The sequence below is a fragment of the Panthera leo genome, chromosome B4, assembly GCF_018350215.1.
Source record: "Panthera leo isolate Ple1 chromosome B4, P.leo_Ple1_pat1.1, whole genome shotgun sequence".
Taxonomy (NCBI): domain Eukaryota; kingdom Metazoa; phylum Chordata; class Mammalia; order Carnivora; family Felidae; genus Panthera; species Panthera leo.
In genome coordinates this window covers 122,879,775-122,899,525 of record NC_056685.1, presented here as the reverse complement: position 1 = coordinate 122,899,525, position 19,751 = coordinate 122,879,775, and the positions used below count along the sequence as shown (strand labels likewise).

General features: G+C 42.3%; 1 protein-coding gene across 1 annotated transcript; it reads left to right on the top strand.

Moving 5' to 3' along the window:
* The first annotated feature begins 597 nt into the window (after window positions 1-597).
* Window positions 598-18,225, top strand: CB4H12orf42 (chromosome B4 C12orf42 homolog). Its single transcript, XM_042948339.1, has 5 exons — window positions 598-661; window positions 13,403-13,687; window positions 14,022-14,182; window positions 17,592-17,963; window positions 18,035-18,225. The coding sequence occupies exons 1-5, from the start codon at window positions 598-600 to the stop codon at window positions 18,071-18,073; spliced, it is 921 nt and encodes a 306-aa protein (XP_042804273.1). The 3' UTR covers window positions 18,074-18,225.
* Window positions 18,226-19,751: the final 1,526 nt, after the last annotated feature.

The following is a 19,751-nucleotide window of genomic DNA, read 5'->3' as shown; positions in this document are numbered from 1 at the left end:
GTCATTCTTCCTGCATGTTGCCTTTGTTTCCTCAGAGTAGCTCCTTCAATGAGGATGAAAACATGGTCTCTAATAACTCACAGCTCATATTTCAGAGTATCTCTCTTTGGGAAGGAGTAGAGATGTGGTCTTTTAGGTCCTAAGAACAAAACTCTGTTGAGAGAATCTGATTGTCCGAGCTTGAGGCAGTTGCACAAAACCATGTGCAGGGAGTGTGGCACCAACTTGGATGATTTTCCCATTGTAGTTAAGAAGGGAATATTCTAAAAATAAGGAAGCTCTTCTTTAAACTGCTTTGACTCCTAGGATCATTGGCCTAAAGCGTGTGTGTGTGTGTGTGTGTGTGTGTGTGTGTGTGCGCAGACAGAATAAAACATGATTACTAAATAAATTTAATAACGCATTGTCAACAGAAATTCTTCTTTATGAATTTGCTTAAATACTTAGAACAATGACTTTTGTATGTTAATGCATTTATTTAGAAAACACCTCTTGAACCCTCACAGAGTACAACATGCTAGGCACTGGGCTGGACTCAGAGAAGCATAAATATGCAGATTCTTTCCTGAAATAATTTACAACTTTTTTTGGTTAAAAATGGCATACTCACCTAAGACTTTGAATTACAATGTGCTCGTGTCCAGTGAGAATACAGGAAGAGGTTAGTGTCCAGTGAGAATACAGGAAAAACTAGAACCACTTTCTCTGAGTATTGGCAAAGGACTGTGAGCCTGCACAGCAAGCGAAGGCTTCGTAAAAGGAGTGGTACTCCTCCTGGGCCTTGAAGACTAATAGGATGTAGACAGGTAGACAGTATTCCAAGTGGAAGACATTCTAAGTGGAGTCAATGTACAGGGGTGGAAAGGAGGACTCAATGCCAAGGCAAGGGGCTGAGTGTTTTGAAACACCATGATTCTGCATAACTTTGTACCTGATATATTATGTACACAGTTATTTTGCTTAGAAAATGCCCCATATAAAGATAGTTCAAAAGTTGACTTCCTTTTATTCCTTATCTGCTTATCCCTGTTCTGATGAATTTGTGAAGCTGTATTGCAGTTAGTGGGTGTCTTGTCTACAGTACAATAAAGGAGAATTGCTCCAGTGCTGAATCCTTCCTTCCTTAATGAGCATGAAAATTTCTTTTATTTAACAGAAACTCATGAGCCAAGAGGTGGTATGTTGAGAGTTTGATCCTATTTTATTATTGAAAGTTGCTATTTACGTACAAGTTTTATGGAGCACCTACAGTGATGAAATTGACATATCCAGTCTCTCTCCTTACGAAGGTTGGAGTCATTTTGAAGACAAGATAATTCAATAAGCAATTTCAGGGGTTGATTGTTATTATAAAGCTAGTCCAAGGAACTATGAGAACATAAGAAGAAGGAGCTAAGCAGTTCAGAAGTCAGGGGAAAGAAAAAAAAGAAAGAGAGAAGTAGAAATTGGTCAGAGAAACAGGGTCTGTGGAAGAAATGCCAGATAGAAAAAAAATGTCTGAATGTCAGGAGACAGTGTCAGAAGTATGATGTATCCAAGGAACTAAAAAGAACTCTCTGTCATCTTTCTCTTTCCCTTTCTTGTCTCTCCTTTCTGACTCCCACCATGATTATGATTAAGGTCAGAGAGACAGAGCTGAGAGATATATGCTTATTCACTATTTTTTTCTCTTACACTGTTTTCAGATCTCTTGAAATAAATTCCAGTTCCTTCCTAAGATGGAGCTTAATAACCAGAACCCCATATTTCTAATATTGAACATAAAACTGATTCTGACCAAGACTGTCAAATAAGAAAACTAGTAATGTGCTCTTGGGTTTAGTAATAAATGCATGTGATACAATTAGCTTTATTCAATTCTGCCATCACGCTTCATTTTGGATCGCCTTTAACCAAGACTCGGTGTTGTCAATGACCCAGATCTTTGAGTTCTTTTGTGCCAACTTTATCAAATCTCACTGATAGAAATTTCATGGACTTGTTGGTGTTTACTATTAAGAAGACCATTCAAGACCCTGAGATGTTAAAATAAGTGATTTCTCTTTTCAGTGTGGAAGGTTATGCCTGTCAGGAGGAGATGCCATTCGGTCTTAATGATTACATGTTATTAAATTAATATTTTAATTGGGTTGCCTGGTTATTCTAACCCCCTATGGCCTCAAGGTATATTTCTTTAACGTGATCTCTCACCATAATTATCTTCTGCTGATTCAAAGAAGTGGAAGGATACTTGTTAAAAGAGGAGATCATCACTCAAAATCACTTGCCTTGCTGGTGTCAGCCATCAGGCTAATACATTTATTTGGACAACAGTGGGTTCTGACAGAACTTAGAAAGTTCTCTTTCTCGGTTGTGAGATATGATGGATGTGCCATACCGGTGACCTTTACACAGGGCCACATGTTAATATTCAGGACCTCCCTTTTGTTGGCCTCAAACAATGGCTGTCATTTAGAAAGCTTGGTTTGCCAATATGCCCTCTGTTAGGATGCTGGACCACTCCTGATTGGTCACTGGGAAGTATCATGTGCCTTTGATGGAAATGACATGGAAGATGTATGGTCAAAGTGCTGTGCTCAGCACCACTGCTGTGCAGGGGAGAAAACCACTATGACCCAAATAGCCCTGCACTCAAACAATGTCGCACCAACCAAAGACAACATATTGGGAAGAAAAATGCTTGTAAACTGTGTGTGTTGGAAGATGTATTGGCCAGACGGCCATAGGGCAATCTTTGAACCATTGAAATCTTTAGAAATATTGTTTGGTTCTGAAACAATACTTACAAACCTAATTAATCAAGCATAGATGGTTTATTTTCAGGCTTTCCACAGTGTGTTGCTTTAATGCAAGAATAGGGTCTGTCGGATTCTTTTTGCTGTTTCACAGAGGCACGCAGAAACTCAGCATGGGCATTCATGTTCATACAAGTTGAAGCTCTAAATTTCAAAATAATATCTACATAGATCTCTGGTGAGCCCGTCAACAAAGGCCGGGGTTAGGGGTAGCCTGGATTCCTTTTTCAATTGTTCCTGATTCCATGTGTGACTTTTCCCCCCCACCTTTCTCCTTCATTTTATTTGTCAGAATTATTTATTCACAGAATCACTGAAGAAAGATCACCATTTCTGTGGCATTTTCTAGCTTGAGGGGAAAACACTTTTACTTTTTATTTTTTTTTATTAGCAGAATAACTGTCATGAAGGTTGCCTTTCCTGAATATGTGCTACTGAACCACCATTCTTTTCCAGTCTTAGTATCACATTTTAAAAGGGTCATTGGGAAACCACACATCCCCCGGGGGAAGGGTGAAAGATGTGAAAAACATTTCATGTTAGAAAGTAAGGTGCCATCTGGAGCGATACCACAGGCAGGTAGCACAAGCCTTTTGTGTCTCAAGCAAGCTGTGGCTGAGATAAGCTCATCACTCAGATGAAAGAATTGTCCAAGTACTTAGTTGCATGCAAAATCGTGCCGGGCCAGAGTTTTAGCAAGACATGAAATATTACACTGGGTCATGGCAGTTGAATTGTGTGAGTACAATCCCCGAGGGTCAATGCCTGGTTATTTATTTAGGGCAGGTTATCAAGTTGGTGGATTATCCAAGTGCTCCCCACTGTGTCCTCCAGGGCCATGTCACTGTTCACCAGCTGGCTAGAATTTGAAGAGCAGGAGAAGGCAAAGGGGCTGAAACTCAACCCATGATTATAAAGCTTGCAAGCAATTCAGATGAAAGATTTGGCGGGAGGAGAGATGTTCAAGCTCATTATTTATCAGGAAAATACAGGCTAACACCACAACACAGTACTGTTTTGTACCTGCCAGAATGGCAAAGATTGAAAAACATAATCAAGTAGTAGCAAGTGTTGGCAAGGTTGTGGAACAATAAGAAGCTGGTGGGAATGTAAATTGGTAAAAAACACTCTGGAAAACAGTGGGTATTATATAATAAGGTGGAAGATGTGCATACCCTGTAACTTGGCTATTCCACTCCTAGAGAAACTAGAATACACGCAGCAGAGACGTGTGCAAGAATGTTCACGGCAGCCTTGTTTGTAATATTGGAAAACAAGGCAAGACTGGATTTCACCCGAACACCCATCAGTGTGAAAATGGATGAATAAATAGTGGATATTTATATAATGAAATTGGGTTGGTCTGTGGCTATTTGTTTTCTTTAAACTATGTGTATATGTCACATATACTCTTGTGGGCATATTGAGTGGTAAAATATGAAATGGCCTACATTTGGCCATTTTTGTCCTACAAAATAGCAATTGCATATGGTAACACAGTGTTCTAAAAATAAAGAAGAACATTTTTAGTGTAGTTCAGAGACTCATAGGACTGGAGGGCTGGAAGATAATTTATAGATCATTTTAATTCATCTATAGGTGAGGAAACCAGGGTCTGGAAACATTCATTCAATGAATCCATCAGCAACCAAGTGCGTTGACTCTCAAATTATACTCCATGTTTGAAAGGATCTGTAGTCTAACTTAGACGTTTAAAGACAAAACGTTCCACTCCACTTCTATGTCCCTAGGTTGAAAAGTTTCTGTGATTCTGTGTACTTAAAAACCGGGTAAGCCTGAAGTATCATGGGAAAAGAGGTGGTGTCATGGGAGGACAGTGAGTTCCGTCTGAATGCCCTTCAGTCACTTTCTGATGTGTGGTGAGAGGTGGAAGGTGGACTCTGTGTCCTTTCACTAGAGCGTTACCAGGACAAGGACCATCCCTCCTCCAGAATGCAGGGACAGGCACCTGCACACTCAGCAGAGTACCTGAGCTGTGACAGGTGCCTGCTCCTCCAGCAGCCACTTCATTGTCCCACATCCACGGTGGGTATCAGCAACTTCCCCATGAACCAAGGCACAGACCTGGAACTCCCTTTAAAAACTGACTGGGCTTCTGGTGTTTGAGATGAAACTTGTTTGCCCTTTTGATTGGGGACAAGGCTCTGGAGCTGGTGACTGTGGTGAACTCTCTCTCTGAGAGAAACAGGCTTGCTGGGTGCTTACTTATGTGCCCTTTCTTTCCCCGAGGAAAGAAAAGGGAAGTGGTTACCCTCATACAGGTCTACTGAAGGGGAGGATGGAGGGTGATCTGCACGTGGAGAAGGGTAATGCTATAACGCTAAAGAGCATCCATTGGAGGGGTGAGCAATTCATTCACTCATTTGTTTTTTCTAGGAGAGGTTTCTGAGTGTGCACTATCTGCCTAGTGTTTGAGATACTGTGGAAAACGATTCAGAGATGGTACTTGCCCTCATAAAGCTTACATTCTAGCCAGGAAGATTGGCAGAAACTTGAAAACAATTAGATATATAAACTATTGTTATACTGAATAAAAATCAAACAGGGAAAGGAGACATGATGGAAGTCGGGAGGCCATCTTGGAATGAAATGGGGAGTAAGCTTCTTTTAGAAGCAGTTACCTTTTAGATCAATTAAAATTAAAAAAATTTAAGATATTTATTCTTCTCTGAGTTCTTCCTTTCTTTATGTAGATCTGAGTTCATGACCTCTATTGTTTTCCTTCTCAATGAAAACTGATTTTAGCATTTCTTGTAAGGCAAGTCTGTAGACAATAAATTTTCTCCACTTTTAAATTATTATTTGAGAAAGTTATTTCTCCTTAAGTGTTGGAGTATAATTTTGCTGGATATAGAACTCTAGGTTGGTGTGTGTGTGTTTGTGTGTGTGTGTGTGTGTGTGTGTCCTCCAATATTTTGTTAACGTTTCATTCTACTCTCTTCCTGCTCATAGTTTCTGATGAGAAATCCACTTTGATTCTCATCATTATTCTTCTAGAAGGTGCTCCCTGCCTCCCCCACCCCCTGTTCTTTCAAGATCTTCTCTTTGTGTTTGGTTTTCTACAGTTTGAACATGACATAGTTAGATGTAATTTTTTTTTTCTTTTTTGGCATTTATCTTGCTTAATATTCTTTGGGCAGCCCGGATCTATGGTTTGGTGTCTGTCATTAAGTTTGGAAAGTTCTCAGCCATTACTTTAAATATTTCTTCGGTCTCACTGTCTTTTTTTTCTCCTTATGGTATTCCAAATAGGATATGTCCCCTACTTCCTGTATGTTCTGTTCTTTTTTAAAAAAAAATTAAATTTTTAATTTTTTCCCCCATTCCTTTCTCTCTGAATTTTCATTCAGAAGTTCTCACTGACCTCTCTTCATGCTCACTGACTCTTTCCTTGGCCATGTTCATTGTACTGATGAGCCCATTAAGTACGTTTCTTATTTCTGTAACAGAGTTTTGTATTTGCAACATTTCTTTTTTTGTTGCATTTTTGTTTTTTTTTATTTTTTAATAAAAAATGTATATATTTATAGTGTACAACATGATGATTTGATGCGTACACACACACACACACACACACACACACACGCACACACAGTGAAATGATTACTGCTTTAAAACTAACATGCCATCTCCTTACATAGTTGCCTTTTTTTTTTTTTTTTGGTGTGTAATGACAGCACCCGAAATCTACTCCCTTGGCAAATTTCCAGTATTCCAGTATTGTTAACTATACTTACCAAGCTGCACACTAGATCTCTACATGTGTTCATCCTATATAACTGCAACTTTGTACCCTTGGACTAACATCTCCTCGTTGCCCCCACTTCTCTGTCCCTGCTTCGGTGTGTTGAACTTTGTTGGAATCCACAGTTAAGTGAAATCAAGTAGCATTTCTTTTTGATCATTTCTTAGCGTTTCTGTCTCTCTGAGAGAAACAGGCTTGCTGGGTACTTACTTATGTGCTCTTTCTTGTTGTCTTCTTTCTCTATTAGAGCCCATCACATATTAATTGCAGTTATTCTAAATTCCTTCTCTGATAATTCCGACAGCTGTGTCATAGGTGAGTCTGGTTCTTTTGCTTGCTTTGTCTCTTCAACTGCGTTTTCTGTTCTTGCCTTTGGGCATGCCTTATGATTTTTTATTGAAAGCCAATCTTGATAGATGAGGAAATAGGAACTGAGATAAACTGATCTCTGTTGGTGGTGGGGGGGGTGTTTATGTTAATTGGGCTGGGGGGTGGGCCACGTTTAATGTTTGTTGTAGCTGTAGATGCCAGAGGCTCCATACTTCTTCAGTGTTCTTGCTTCTGTCTCCCCTCTGGACTTGGGCTTTCCCTCACGATTCTTCCTCAGAGAGAGTCTTCATCTTCAGCTTTTCCAGCTGTAATACACTATTATTGCACTGGAGACCTAGTGGTGCAATGATAAGGTGTGGGTGGGGAGAAGTATTTTATGATTTTATGATTAAATCTCAGTCTTTTGTTGGGTCTGTGTTTTTGGGTTGTGACCTTCCCAAGTATTTCTTGGCTTTTCTTTTCTCCCCCTTATGTGAGGCAAGATGGCCAAATGGGGCTATAGTGGGACAAATGCCCTTCCCTTGGCTGGGATAAGGCTCTGGTGTGCCTTTCTTATGGAGAGTGCTCTGGGCATATTTTGCAGTGACTTTTCTTCCCTTTTCCTGTGTCAGAATTGTGAAGGAATCTTTCTCAGATCCTCAGCTTGAGAAACTGGGGTGGGGAGACAGGATTCTTAGGCAAAACCTACTGAAGTCTAGAGACCCCATAAAACTGTAGCCCTCAGGAGTTTCTCACTTTCAAGCTGCTCTACGCTTAGCCTCCAGCTTCATCAAAATTGCCATTTAAATGATCCTACCACTTACAGCTTCAGAGGCTTCTACTCTAGGTACGTTGATCTTGGTTTGATTCTCTGGGTTCACCTGTGTCTCCAGGTGGGGTGCCAGTTTATCCTGCAAACTCAGTTCTCTGGGTTCAAGTGAAGTTGTTGATTTTTATTTTGTTTAGCTCTTTCCTGTTGCAAGGATAAGAATGTCAATTTCCAAGCTGTTTCCATGCTGGAGCTGAAACTGGAAGTCCATTTCTTGTATTTTCCCCCATTTTTATGATCATCATCCCCATTTTACAGATGAGACAGACCTAACACCGACTGGCTACTCTGAACTGCTATACAAACTACCATTCGCGTCCAAGTTGCCATCCCTGCAACCTTTGGCTGATTGTCAGCTGTCTTCTGACTGGCTTCCACTCTTGTTCCCTCCTGCCCACCTTCCCTTAGAGATCTTTCCAAAGGTGAGTGTGGCTGTCATGGCTCATCTATGTGACACCGTTAGTAGCTTTCCATCGTACATTGTGCAGCCTCCAGACCTCGCCTGCTCCTTCGCTCCCGCTGACTTCCATTCAGCCACTGGGGCTGGCAGTGTTGGGAACACAACTCAGTCCTTGTCAGGCTGAAATGCTCTTTTCCCCACTCCTGAACAACTAAGTCCTTTTCAACCTTCGGGTCAGTGTCAGAGTAAATGTTGCCTTCGTGAGTCCCCACCCATGTTTCTCTCTGTCAGCCCCTTGTATTTTCTATGCCTTCACTCACTACAATTTGTAATCGCTTAGTTGTGACCTATTTTTGGCATCTTCCCCAGGAGCTTGCAAACTCCATGAGGTCAGGGGCCACGTTTGTCTTATTCTGCTGTGTTCCCAGGATCAAGCACAGGGCAAGACACAGAGAAGGCATTCAATAAATATTTTTGAACAAATAAAATGAGGCAAACTCTGGATGGATAGAAAAGATATTGTTTTATCCTTCGAGTCCTTATTGCTGAAACAGGCCATTCAGGAGCTATAGAAGGAGAGATGAAGGGACATTGTCAATAACAACAACAATAATAATAAGAGCTAAGGCTTGCTGGGTACATCCTGTGTGGCAGGCACTGCTCTGAGCTGTTTATTAACCTACTCTGCATCTGAACCCCATATGGTAGGTGTTCTCATTACTGCTATTTTATGAGTGTGGAAACGAGGACAGAGGGCAGTGGGGCAGCTTGGCCTGGTAACACAGAGATTCCTTTGACCCAAGGAGTCTGGGCGCAGAACTTGTACACTTGGCCTCTGAGCTCTACCACTGCTCAGGGCTTGATGCTTCACAGACTCCTACCGCGGGCTCAACCCCAGTGGCTTAAAAATGACTCAGTCCACAGCTAGAAGACATGCTGAGTGTAAGGTGGTGTATTCCATTAAAGTTCACGACGTGGTCAAAAATCCTTTTAAAGAGTGTATCGCTGGAGTTCTCAGCATTAATTAAAGACCTGTTTAAGGGTTGTGTTTGATTTTAGATACATAGGAGATGACAGCAATTAGCTTTAGCCCCAGTTGGTGCCAACAGTTAAGGGCAAAATGAACCTTGGGGAATTAATGGTCCCTGGGTTTCAGTAATCCTTCCAGGACAGCTGCCTCTAGTTTTCCCATGACATGAACACGCCAGTGAGGAGCCCAAGAAAGTGAAGAGACTGAGGGGGAGGATATAGACACATAGAAGTCATATGCTGAGGGATAGCTGCCGGGCATGGGCACAAAGTGGGGCAGCACCTTCCTTGTTGGCATCTAGAGGGGCTGAACATGCGGGAGTTACCACATTTGTCATCTTTTCTTTTCTTTTCTTTTCTTTTTTAACTTTTTTATGTTTATTTTTGAGAGAGAGACAGAGAGAGTGTGAGTGGGGAAGGGGCAGAGAGAGAGGGAGACAGAATCCAAAGCAGGCTCCAGGCTCCGAGCCGTCAGCACAGAGCCCGACGCGGGGCTCGTACTCACTAACCTCGAGATCGTGACCTGGGGCGAAGTCAGACGCTCAACCGACTGAGCCACCCGGGCGCCCCACCATATTTGTCGTTTTCTAATGAACAGAAAATGGATAAAATGAATAAATCAGAATCTGTCATGACTTATCATGAACTACTTTGCTGCCTGAGAGAAAGATAAATTGCTTCTGTGAAATACATTCAGCTCTGAGGCTTATTTTATTGTACCTTGAAATCTCCTGTCTGCCACGATATTACTTCAAATGAAATTAGCAACGGATGGAAGAGCTGAGCTGCGAGATGACAGGCAGAGTCGCCTACACATGAAAAGAACTTGTAAAACTGGGATATTGGGAAGAATTTTTTTTTTAAACAAACAACACTCCAGAAAACAAAGACCCCAAGTATAGGAAAAGTTGGAAGGGCAGCCTGGGAGAGCGGCTAGAATGCGGGCTTTCATGGAAGCTGATTCCAGTCATTGGGCCACAGGCAGATGCCCTTTCTTCCTCTGCACGTTAGAAGCACTGCCGATAGCATTTACTATGGGCCAAGGCATGGGTCCCAGGGCAGTGCCAAGTCCATGGTCAAGTGCTACAGCTTGCTAGCTGTTATGGTGGGCATTTCTATTCCTTCCTTCACCAAACCCACTTCATGACAGTTTGCTCTGGCAATGCTGACACTGATTGGGTAGTAGAAAAACAAAAATCCCCTCAAAATCTAAGACCTGAGTCCCCAACCCTAGCTTCTCTGATGTTTGGCTAGTGACGTGGACAAGGTGTTTACTCTCTGACCTCAGTTTCCTCCTCAGGAAAATGAGGAAGCAGGAGGGTTATTGTCAGGCTCAAGTGGGATTACTGATGGGAAAACATAACATATAAAGGAATATACAAGTTGCAAAGTGATACAGAACGCTGGTTTCTGAAATGAAGACTTGTCCACAGAGAGAGCGGAGAGAGACACTTTCGACTTCACGCTTTGGCACGTTCATGATTGTTTGGACTGAATAATATTTATAACAGTATCTGAAATTTCTGATGAGTGAATTAGACAAGTGTTTCCCTGATTGCTTAATATAATACCTGCGGGGTTTACGAAGCCACAGGTCCTGGGGTCCTGGGACCACATATCTGTATTTTTTAAAGCATGCCCAACATTGGCTAATGTGCAGTCAGGATTGGGAAATACTGCATTAGACTCAAGAGATGTGTAACCTAACAAAGAGCCCTGGACTTTAAATCATGAACAGTGGATTTTGGCTCCAGTTCTGTCACTGTCTTGGTAGATAAATTTGAAAACTTTTTTTTTTTTAAAGACTGGAAACCACTGGAGTTTGCGAAAGGGCCTTCCATTTTCCACAGTCTCCGGTTGTTTAATGCTAAAACAACTGGTTGTTCTATGTGATTCAGGCAACCTGGTAGTTGTGTCATAGAGGAAACTTGAAATTTGCTCTGGTGTCCATAAACCTGAGAGGCTCTGGGTTTCTGTGCTGAAATCCATTTTGCTATATATCAGCTGGTCAATTTAGTCTCAAAATGATCAATTCTGTTGGCCTGAGTAAACTTTTGTCATTGGATTAGTATCTGGTACATGACAGGAGCTCAATAAATATTGGTTATTCAATTAAATAAGCATAGTCACCACCTGTCCCAACATCATCCAAGGTGACTTTAATATTATTCCTCGTATGTAGTATTATATATAACCATGTGTGTGTGTATATATATATATATATATATATATATATATATATATATATATATGCTTATCATATAGCAAATACAGTGTTACTTATTTGCCCTTCTAATAAGATGAAATCCCTGATGCAGAGATAGTGAGATTCAGGCTCCTAGAGGTATTTAAGCAGAGATGGTTGATGAGGGTGGTGGGGTTGAACTTTAGATAATCTATAAAGTCTCTTTCCACTCATAACTTTTAGGATGTGAAGGTGTGTAGAGAGCCTTTGAGACTTCCCTCCTGTTCTTGATGGTTGAACAACAGAACAAGGGCAGATCAAATGCCACTGGTTCTAGCTTTGTAGGTTTTCCTTTGGGATCGAGAGTCCCGGAGCTACTGTTTTGAAATATTCTAGTTGGTTCTTTGCATTCGGGAAAGCCTGACGGATTTGCGCACCATTTCAAATTCTGGACTTCAAAATGAAATGAGGCAATCGATTAAAATGAAAATAAAAGCTCAATCTTCCTAAAGTGTTGGAGGTAGACAAAACGTCTAGAACCCTCAAATCTGCTTATGCACAAAGCTTGCATACGCATTCCCATGGTGCCTAGCTGAATACTTATAAAATCATATTCTGAAATATGAATATGAATTCTGAACAGAAGCAAATGATACCGTGACTTTTATAGGGCTGGCCATAGGCCAAAGATGCAAATTGATGGCCTGTGGTGATTCAGAGAGCAGATGTGTTTTGTGGAGCCCACGCTGCGTTTTTTAAAAAACTTGAGTGAGTTACCAACACTTAAAAATCAGAAGTTTTTACATAAATAAAAAATATACTTCTGCTTCTCCTGAAAATCCAGAACAATCCGTCTAGACTGGGCTCACATGCCCTCATGGCCACATAAAACAAGGTCTGAGAAGTGGCCAGCCCCTGTGGAAGTATGGCATGTACTTCCAGGGTACCCCCTCCTTGGCCCTTTCTCCCCTTTCTGTTATCTGGAAGTCCCCTTGCAGGGACATTTGCTTTGATTCCTCCTTCTGCAGACAAGGCTGTGGTTTAAGAGGAGGGCTTCCTGGTACCTAACACGGCCAGCGCCCTGTTCGCCACTTGACAAACACCTTGAGAACAGGGAATAGGAATCTTGTAAAAACTTGTGTGCCCTGGCACCATTTCTGCCACACAGAAGAACTCGTGGAAATAGACTCGCTTCCTTTTCCCATTCCACACCTCCTGGCTTTTCCTCTTTTCTACCTTCTACTCCCCAAATCTGAACACCTTATTTTTTCCCCCTGACTGTTAATAACTCTTCAGGGGCAACGTGGGTAAATTGGAACTATTGTGGATCCCCAAGTTTCCTAGGCCTGATGTAAGAAATAACTACAAACTGGATGGCTTAAAATTGCTTTCTCACAGTTCTGGCAGCCAGAAGTCAGAAATCCAGGGGTCAGCAAGATTGGCACCTTCTGAAGGTTCTGAGGGAGAATTCACTCCATGCCTTTCTCTTAGCTGTGGGTGGTTGCCGTAACCCTTGACGTGCTTTGGCTTGGAGATACCGTATTCCAGTCTCTGCCTCCGTCATGACGTGGTGTTCTTCCTGTGTGCCTGTGTCTGATAAGGACACTGGTCATATTGGGTTGAGGCCTCGCTCTAACAGCCTCAACATGATTGCATCTGCAAAGACTCTATTTCCAAATAAGGTCACATTCACAGGTGCAGAGGGTTGGGGCTTCAATATACCTTCTTGGGAGACACAGTTCAACCCATTAACCTCAAACTAGTTTTCTAACCTGTAAAATGGAGTAATAATAGCATCTGTGAGACATGGTTCTTGTGAGGACTGATTCATCTTGTCCAGGTCTTCACATGGTGCTTACAGCAAAAGCATGTTCAGCCTTTTGCCTCATTTGCTGTATCTTTTCCCTCCTCCACTTCTTCCACTTTGGTACCCTGGCCTTTGGATTCTCTGTCATTTCTGTTTGTTCAGTATAGAAACAGCAAACAAAAAAACAAAATCAAATATTGCTTAATTTCATCCTTCCCATCATTAATTTAGTAGGTAATACTGAAGTCCATTCTTTTAAATGAATGTGTTTGTTTTTTGCAGTGTTTGCAGGAAAGGTTCAGACTCCAGGGGCATGTAGAAGACTACTTTGTGCTCAACAGTACAGTATACCCAGGTCTCCTGCTGTAAGTACAGCTTTTTCTGAAGAGGAAAGCCATGGAGAGGCCAGTTTCTCCCAAACACCATCCAGTGAATGGGATGAGACCCGATTGATCTTTGCTGTCAGACAAGAAATGAAAAAGAGAGCCAGAGGAGCACCCAATGCGGCCTGGAGTCGTCCACTTTTGGAAAAGTCCATGACGAAAAAACCTATTAGACCCAGTCACAGTCACTCCTGTGCATCTAGAGGCTCCAGGAACACACAGGAATAGACACGTGAGGCTTCAGAATCAGCCCTCCTTCGATTCCAGGGGCGATTCCACCCCACTTGGTAAGGATCACCTTGTGGCTTTTAATTCCTTTTTTTTTTTTTTTCAATTGGTCACATTTTGTTTTTAACCTCATACAAACAGCAAAGCTACTGACCCAATGGCAGGTCTTATTCTAGAAGGTTCTATAAGAACTGTATCAGTCAGTCTTGAATGGAAGTCTTCTTGTTGCCGAGTATCATATTGGAGGAGAGAACAAGTGTGATTTGATGACAAGTAATGTGATGATTCAGGTGTTGCACCTGATAATGATAATGATAGTGATAATGACAATGACAATTATTACTATCACGATCGCTTCATCCCCCATTTAACAAGCTCTCACCATGTGCCGTATACTGTGCTGAGCATTTCACATTATTTTATGAAAGCCTCATATAACACCTTTAGGCAGGTATTGTTATTATCCCCATTTTACAGATAATGAAACTGTGAATTCATAGCACAGGATAATGTATATTATCCTGTCAAAAATTCTCATGGGAGTAATGATTAAAAGTAAGGAAACAGACCAGAAGGAATGAGCTTCGAAACCTTGGAGACATGGGCTCCAAACTCTGCTTTGTCCCATCTCAGTTCTGTAGCCATGATCAAGTCCTATAAATGTTCTTTGAGCCCAGTATTTTCATCTGTTAACTAACGACAATTACTTCCTTGAGGAGATGTAATTAGAGGATTGCTCTAAATGAAGTTCACTGAACACAGCAGGGACTGAATGGTGGTGGTGATGGTGGTGGTGGCATCTATGGGGCTGTTGTTCAGATAGGAGGTGAGAAAATGTGAGGAAACAATGTATATTCTAGACACTCTAGAACTGTCATGTAGAAGGATTATAGTAGTCTTACATAGCTTTTTTTTTTTTTTTTTGAAAATCTTTTTGGTATATTTCGCTTCAAATGTTTATAGTTTGCTGGAATTGACCAATGGAAGAAAGAAACAGATTTTGACTCAGTACAAAGAAGAACTTTCTTTGAACTAGAGGATAATGTACTGCTTGGGCTCAAAGTGGTAAAGGAGGCACTGGTAGACCTTCTACCAAAGATGCTGATTCAAAGATTTCTTCATTTCTGGGAAGCTGGGCTTGCGCATGGGATGCTGAGGATACTGGTTGGTTAACATGTTTTTCTCTTATTACGTGTAAGGCAATGTGCTAAACTCTGAACATACGTCTTCAATTTTGATCCATATGGCCAGCCTCTGAGATAGGAACTGCTATTTTCCCGTGCTTTGGATGCAGAATCTGAGGCCCGTGGAGATTCTGTAACTTTAGGGCTGGAGTCAGGATTCAAGCCCTCCAGTTCGACTCCAGGTCAGAGTATACCTCTGTTGATTTTGAATATGGCAATAATAGCTCTTGGGGATTGAGCACTTACTACGTCCTAGATGCTTTAATTTTAGCATGTTCTTCTCTTGGATACTTAACAAGTTTGCTTTTTCACTTCCTTCAAGTGTTTATTGAAGCTGTCACCTACATGTGACATTTCTTAACCCCCTTTCCCGCATTATTTCTCTGCTTTGGCTTTATTACCAGCTGATACTTACACATTTCTTCATTTGCTTATTAAGTAGTCCACTTCCCCGTCCCCACCCCCTCTCCCCATAGCTAGGATGCAAGTTCTATAAGTGCAGGGATGTTTCCTGCTTTATTCTTTTCTGTATCTCTAATGTTTAGAATACTGGCAGGCATATAACAGACGAGTCTTAGTGAATGAACAAATGAATGAACAAATTTAATCCTATTAGTGACCTTTTGAAGTAGGTAATACAACCCTTATGGTTCAGGTAAGGACAAAGAGGCTTAGGGCAAGTGATGTGCCAGGATTTGGATCTATGATGGTCTGACACCAAAGGCTTGCTTCTTCTATGACACCACACTTCTCTGTAAGACAGTTTGTTACAAAATGCATCATTACCGCATTGCATTCAGGGAAGGAATTCCTATTCTTTGCTTACGACCGAGCCTTGATGTGTCTTGACCTGTCTAGGTTATATTCTATTGCGCAAAGTTCCAGAGCCACATCCACGTTCTTCTGTGGAATTCCCTTGCACTGATTTTTGAAGGCAACGAATTAGTCATCTGCCAAGGCTGCAAGTCCAAATCTGCAAATGGTTATTAAGCATCTAGTTTTCGGAAAGTGGTATGTCCGGCATTCTAAAAGCTTTTACTTACCTGGAGACAGAGAAATGCCATTTCACCTTTATTTCCAGGAAATAATTCTCACACTGAAAAATCCAATTCACTAGAAGTTTTTCAGTGTTTGGCTTAGGTATGTTGAGTGTATAGTGGGAGGTGCCCAATACATACCGGGCACAGTATGTGACGAACTAATTGAATTGCCGAGAGATGGACTGGCTCTTGGACACCCGCTGTAAGGAAGGTACTGTGCACTTTAATCTCATGCATATTTTTTGAAATGTGAATGATCCCATAGGTGGTTGCAAATACTCTGTACATCTACACGCTATTCAATGTCCTTTAAAAGCTTGTGGGAAGTGGTTTAAAACCCATAACTTGTCTCACTGTACTACTGAAGAATTAAGCTATTAGGAAAATGGGCAGAATTTCTCAGGGAAAAACCCTACATAGGAAAAAATAGATATACATGGAAATCAGATGGAATATGTATATATTCTTTTTCAGTATTGGCTGTATTGTAAACATATCTCATCTTTTACATAAAAAGTATTTGGTTGGGCAAAGAAAATCACTGAATTTATTATTAATATTAGTGTGTATGTAGGTGTTGTATAGATCTGGATCAGCGAATTCCTGGATTGTTTTAATTTTCAGCTGGTTTGAAACTTCTTTTTTTTTAAATTTTTAAATGTTTTTATTTATTTTGGAGAGAGAATGAACAGGGGAGGGGCAGAGAGAGAGGGAGACACAGAATCTGAAGCAGGCTCCAGGCTCTGAGCGGTCAGCACAGAGCCCAACGTGGGGCTGGAAGTCACGAACCACAAGATCTTGACCTGAGCCCCGCGAGATCATGACCTGAGCCGAAGTCGGACACTTAACCGACTGAGTCACCCAGGAGCCCCATGGTTTGAAACTTCTAATAAAACTTAGGGAGTATTGCCTTTTGGATGTTTAAATTACTAGTTGGAAGTCTACATGGGCTGTGGATCCACTGGTTTTGTATGTTCTCTGATGCCACTTAGTTTTCCATGCAAAAACTTTTCCCTGATTCCGAATTGGAGGCTCTATTTTAGTCATGGATTCTTCTGTTTCCCCTCTCTTTAGCAGTTTTGAACAGTTTTCCTTGAACTAACAAGGTTTATGAGGATCTTGTAAAAATTATTTTTTGGAGGAGGTGCTTTTAAAAAAAATTTAATGTTTATTTTTGAGAGAGATAGAGGCACTGAGCTGGAGCAAGGGAGGGGCATAGAGACTGGGAGACACAGAAACTGAAGCCGGCTTCAGGCTCTGAGCTGTCGGCACAGAGCCTGACACCAGGCTCCAGGCAGGGCTCAGACTCAAGACCCTTGAGATCCTGACCTGAGCCAAGGTCTGATGCTCAACCAACTAAGCCACCGTGCTCCCCTGGAGGGGTGCTTTCAAACAGCAGGAAAGGAATAGATGGCATTTTGTTTTCTTAAAGCAATGTGGGGAACCATGTAAGGTAATGCCAGGGATCTCTCTCTCTCTCTCTCTCTCTCTCTCTCTCGCTCTCTCACTCGCTCTCAGCACATTGCAAATGTTGATTTCTCAAACATCCAGTCATCAGCGGAGACCTTCTGCAAGTCCCGGCGGGGCGGGTGAATTCCACCCATTTCAGTGCCACTCCTCCCTGTCTGCCTTCCAGGTTCCCCTGCGAGGCCTCCCGGCGCCACAGGCCTCTGCAGGAGAAGCCAGGCCCCGTTGGCCTCGTCGGGGGGTCTCCCAGAGTCCCCCAGAGCCCAAGCTGGAGGACAGGGTGGCAGACGCAGTCGTCGCTCTGGCTGACCCACCCCTCCAAAGCCGGCCTTGGGGCGCGTCCGGAAGTCCGGGGGGGTGGGGGGCGCGGTTGCCATGGCACTGGAGATGCTCCCCAAGCATCCTCATCCGGGGGAAGGGGGGGAGGGGGGAGAAAAGGGTCCCCAAGGCGGACGCCTCCCTCCACGGCAATCTGGCAGGGGCGCCCGTTCCTCTGCCCGCCGGTGCTCCCACCCACCTTCCCTCCAAGAGGTTAATCAAGGTTTGCTCTTCTCCTCCCCCCCCCCCCCACCCCGCCGCCCACCCCAGCGTTTCCATACGGCTTGTTCACAGGCCCCTCCTAGGCCGAGGGTGAATGCTCCCTTACACTGACCGCTGCGAGGGAATTGTCCGCGAGTGCTGCCCATCTTGGAATCAATGCCTGCCCAGAACAACAGAAAGGGCCTCAGATGTACTGGTTTCCACAGAACCATTGTTCGGCTTTTGTGGAGCAGTTTTGAACCTAATAAATAATGTCAGAAGTCTCTATCGCCGCCCAAAATGTTCCTTTTGAAGCATTTCTAACAGTATTTCTGTTCTGCGGCGTCTCCCGGTGTCACAAAGACTTTGTGCCTCACGACGGGGATGGGGTACGCGGCGCGCCACCTCGCACCGCGCCTGCGGGGACTGTGAGGACCCCTCTCTGTTCGGCTCTCGCAGGTAAACGGCTTCATTTGCCAACTCGAGCTGTGGTTTAGGGATGTTTCCTAAGGGCCTTTTGAATTTCCAAACAGAGGGTTGGGACACCTAATTGAATGTCTGTAATTTAATAGTTAACACGAAATTTGATTACTCCTGAGGTGCCTAGGGGAATTCTTCAGACCATATTAAGGTCTTTATGGCAGAAACCCGAAGCTGGATCCTCCCTTGAGGTCCCGAGACTCTTGGAACTAAGTTTAATGCAAAAGACATACTGAGTTCTCTTACTGGTGATAAAGAAACGCTGGAGAACCTTAGCTAACATTCGATCAAATCGGTCATTTTAGGCACTACTTTTTACTTCGGTTAACTTAGGTTAAACACAGCGTCTTTTCACCATGATTTAATGCGGAGACTGACTCTATCAAATGATTTTCATTTTACTTCAGTTTTTTACATGTAGTATTCTTTTTCTCAGCATTGAAAGAGAAAAGCAAATCAATGAGACCAATACATCCCTATGGAGATTTGCACTCAAGTTCCTTGCTGTTTTCCTCCCCCAGGCTTGTATTCAGAGAGTCTGATAAGTGGAGTTCATAAATCCTCCTGCATTCTGACCCCCCCTTCATTTCAAATTAGTATGTAGAATATGCCTATATTCAAGGCTTATCAAATCTAACGTCCAAATTTACGTCTCAAATTTTAATAGGAATGAAATGTAATAACCAGTAACTGCTTAACATTTAGAAGTCTGTTTAGTCCTTTGAGGAAGATTTGATTTCCTGGTATTCGCTAGGGGTAATGCGCTTTAAAGGAAAAAAAGGATCCCCGAACTTTAGAGCTTACCTTCTTCCAGACTATGGTTTTATAATAAATACATTTTTTATTTTTAGTATTTATGTATTAACATGACCTTATTGTAAGAGAGCATATGGGTTATCAGTGGTGGTTGCTATTGTTTCCTGAGGAGATAGTGGCACCTGCTCACCAGAGTTCACATGACAATGATAAGTTCAACTTCATGCCATTTGGTTGGAGACAAATGTGTGGTTAACTCCTGGGTGTACGTAAAATTTTGATTTTGGGATATTTTTTATTATTACTTTTTTTAATATTTATTTATTTTTGTTACAGAAACAGAGCACGAGTCGGGGAGGGGCAGAGAGAGAGAGACACACACACACACACACACAGAATCCCAAGCAGGCTCCAGGCTCTGAGCTGTCAGCACAGAGCCCAATGCAGGGCTCAGATCCACGAACTGTAAGATCATGACCTGAGCCGAAATTGGACACCCAACCGACTGACCCATCCAGGCATCCCTTGATTCTGGGATATTTTAATTTGCTATCTAATGATGAGTTAGTACAAC

Excerpts from the sequence above, each read along its gene's own strand:
- CB4H12orf42 (XM_042948339.1), top strand. The coding sequence starts at position 598 with ATGGCATACTCACCTAAGACTTTGAATTACAATGTGCTCGTGTCCAGT. Across the intron at positions 14,183-17,591 it reads CATATAACACCTTTAGGCAG|GTTCCCCTGCGAGGCCTCCC; the intron begins GTATTGTTATTA and ends TCTGCCTTCCAG. Across the intron at positions 17,964-18,034 it reads CCTCCAAGAGGTTAATCAAG|GCCCCTCCTAGGCCGAGGGT; the intron begins GTTTGCTCTTCT and ends GCTTGTTCACAG.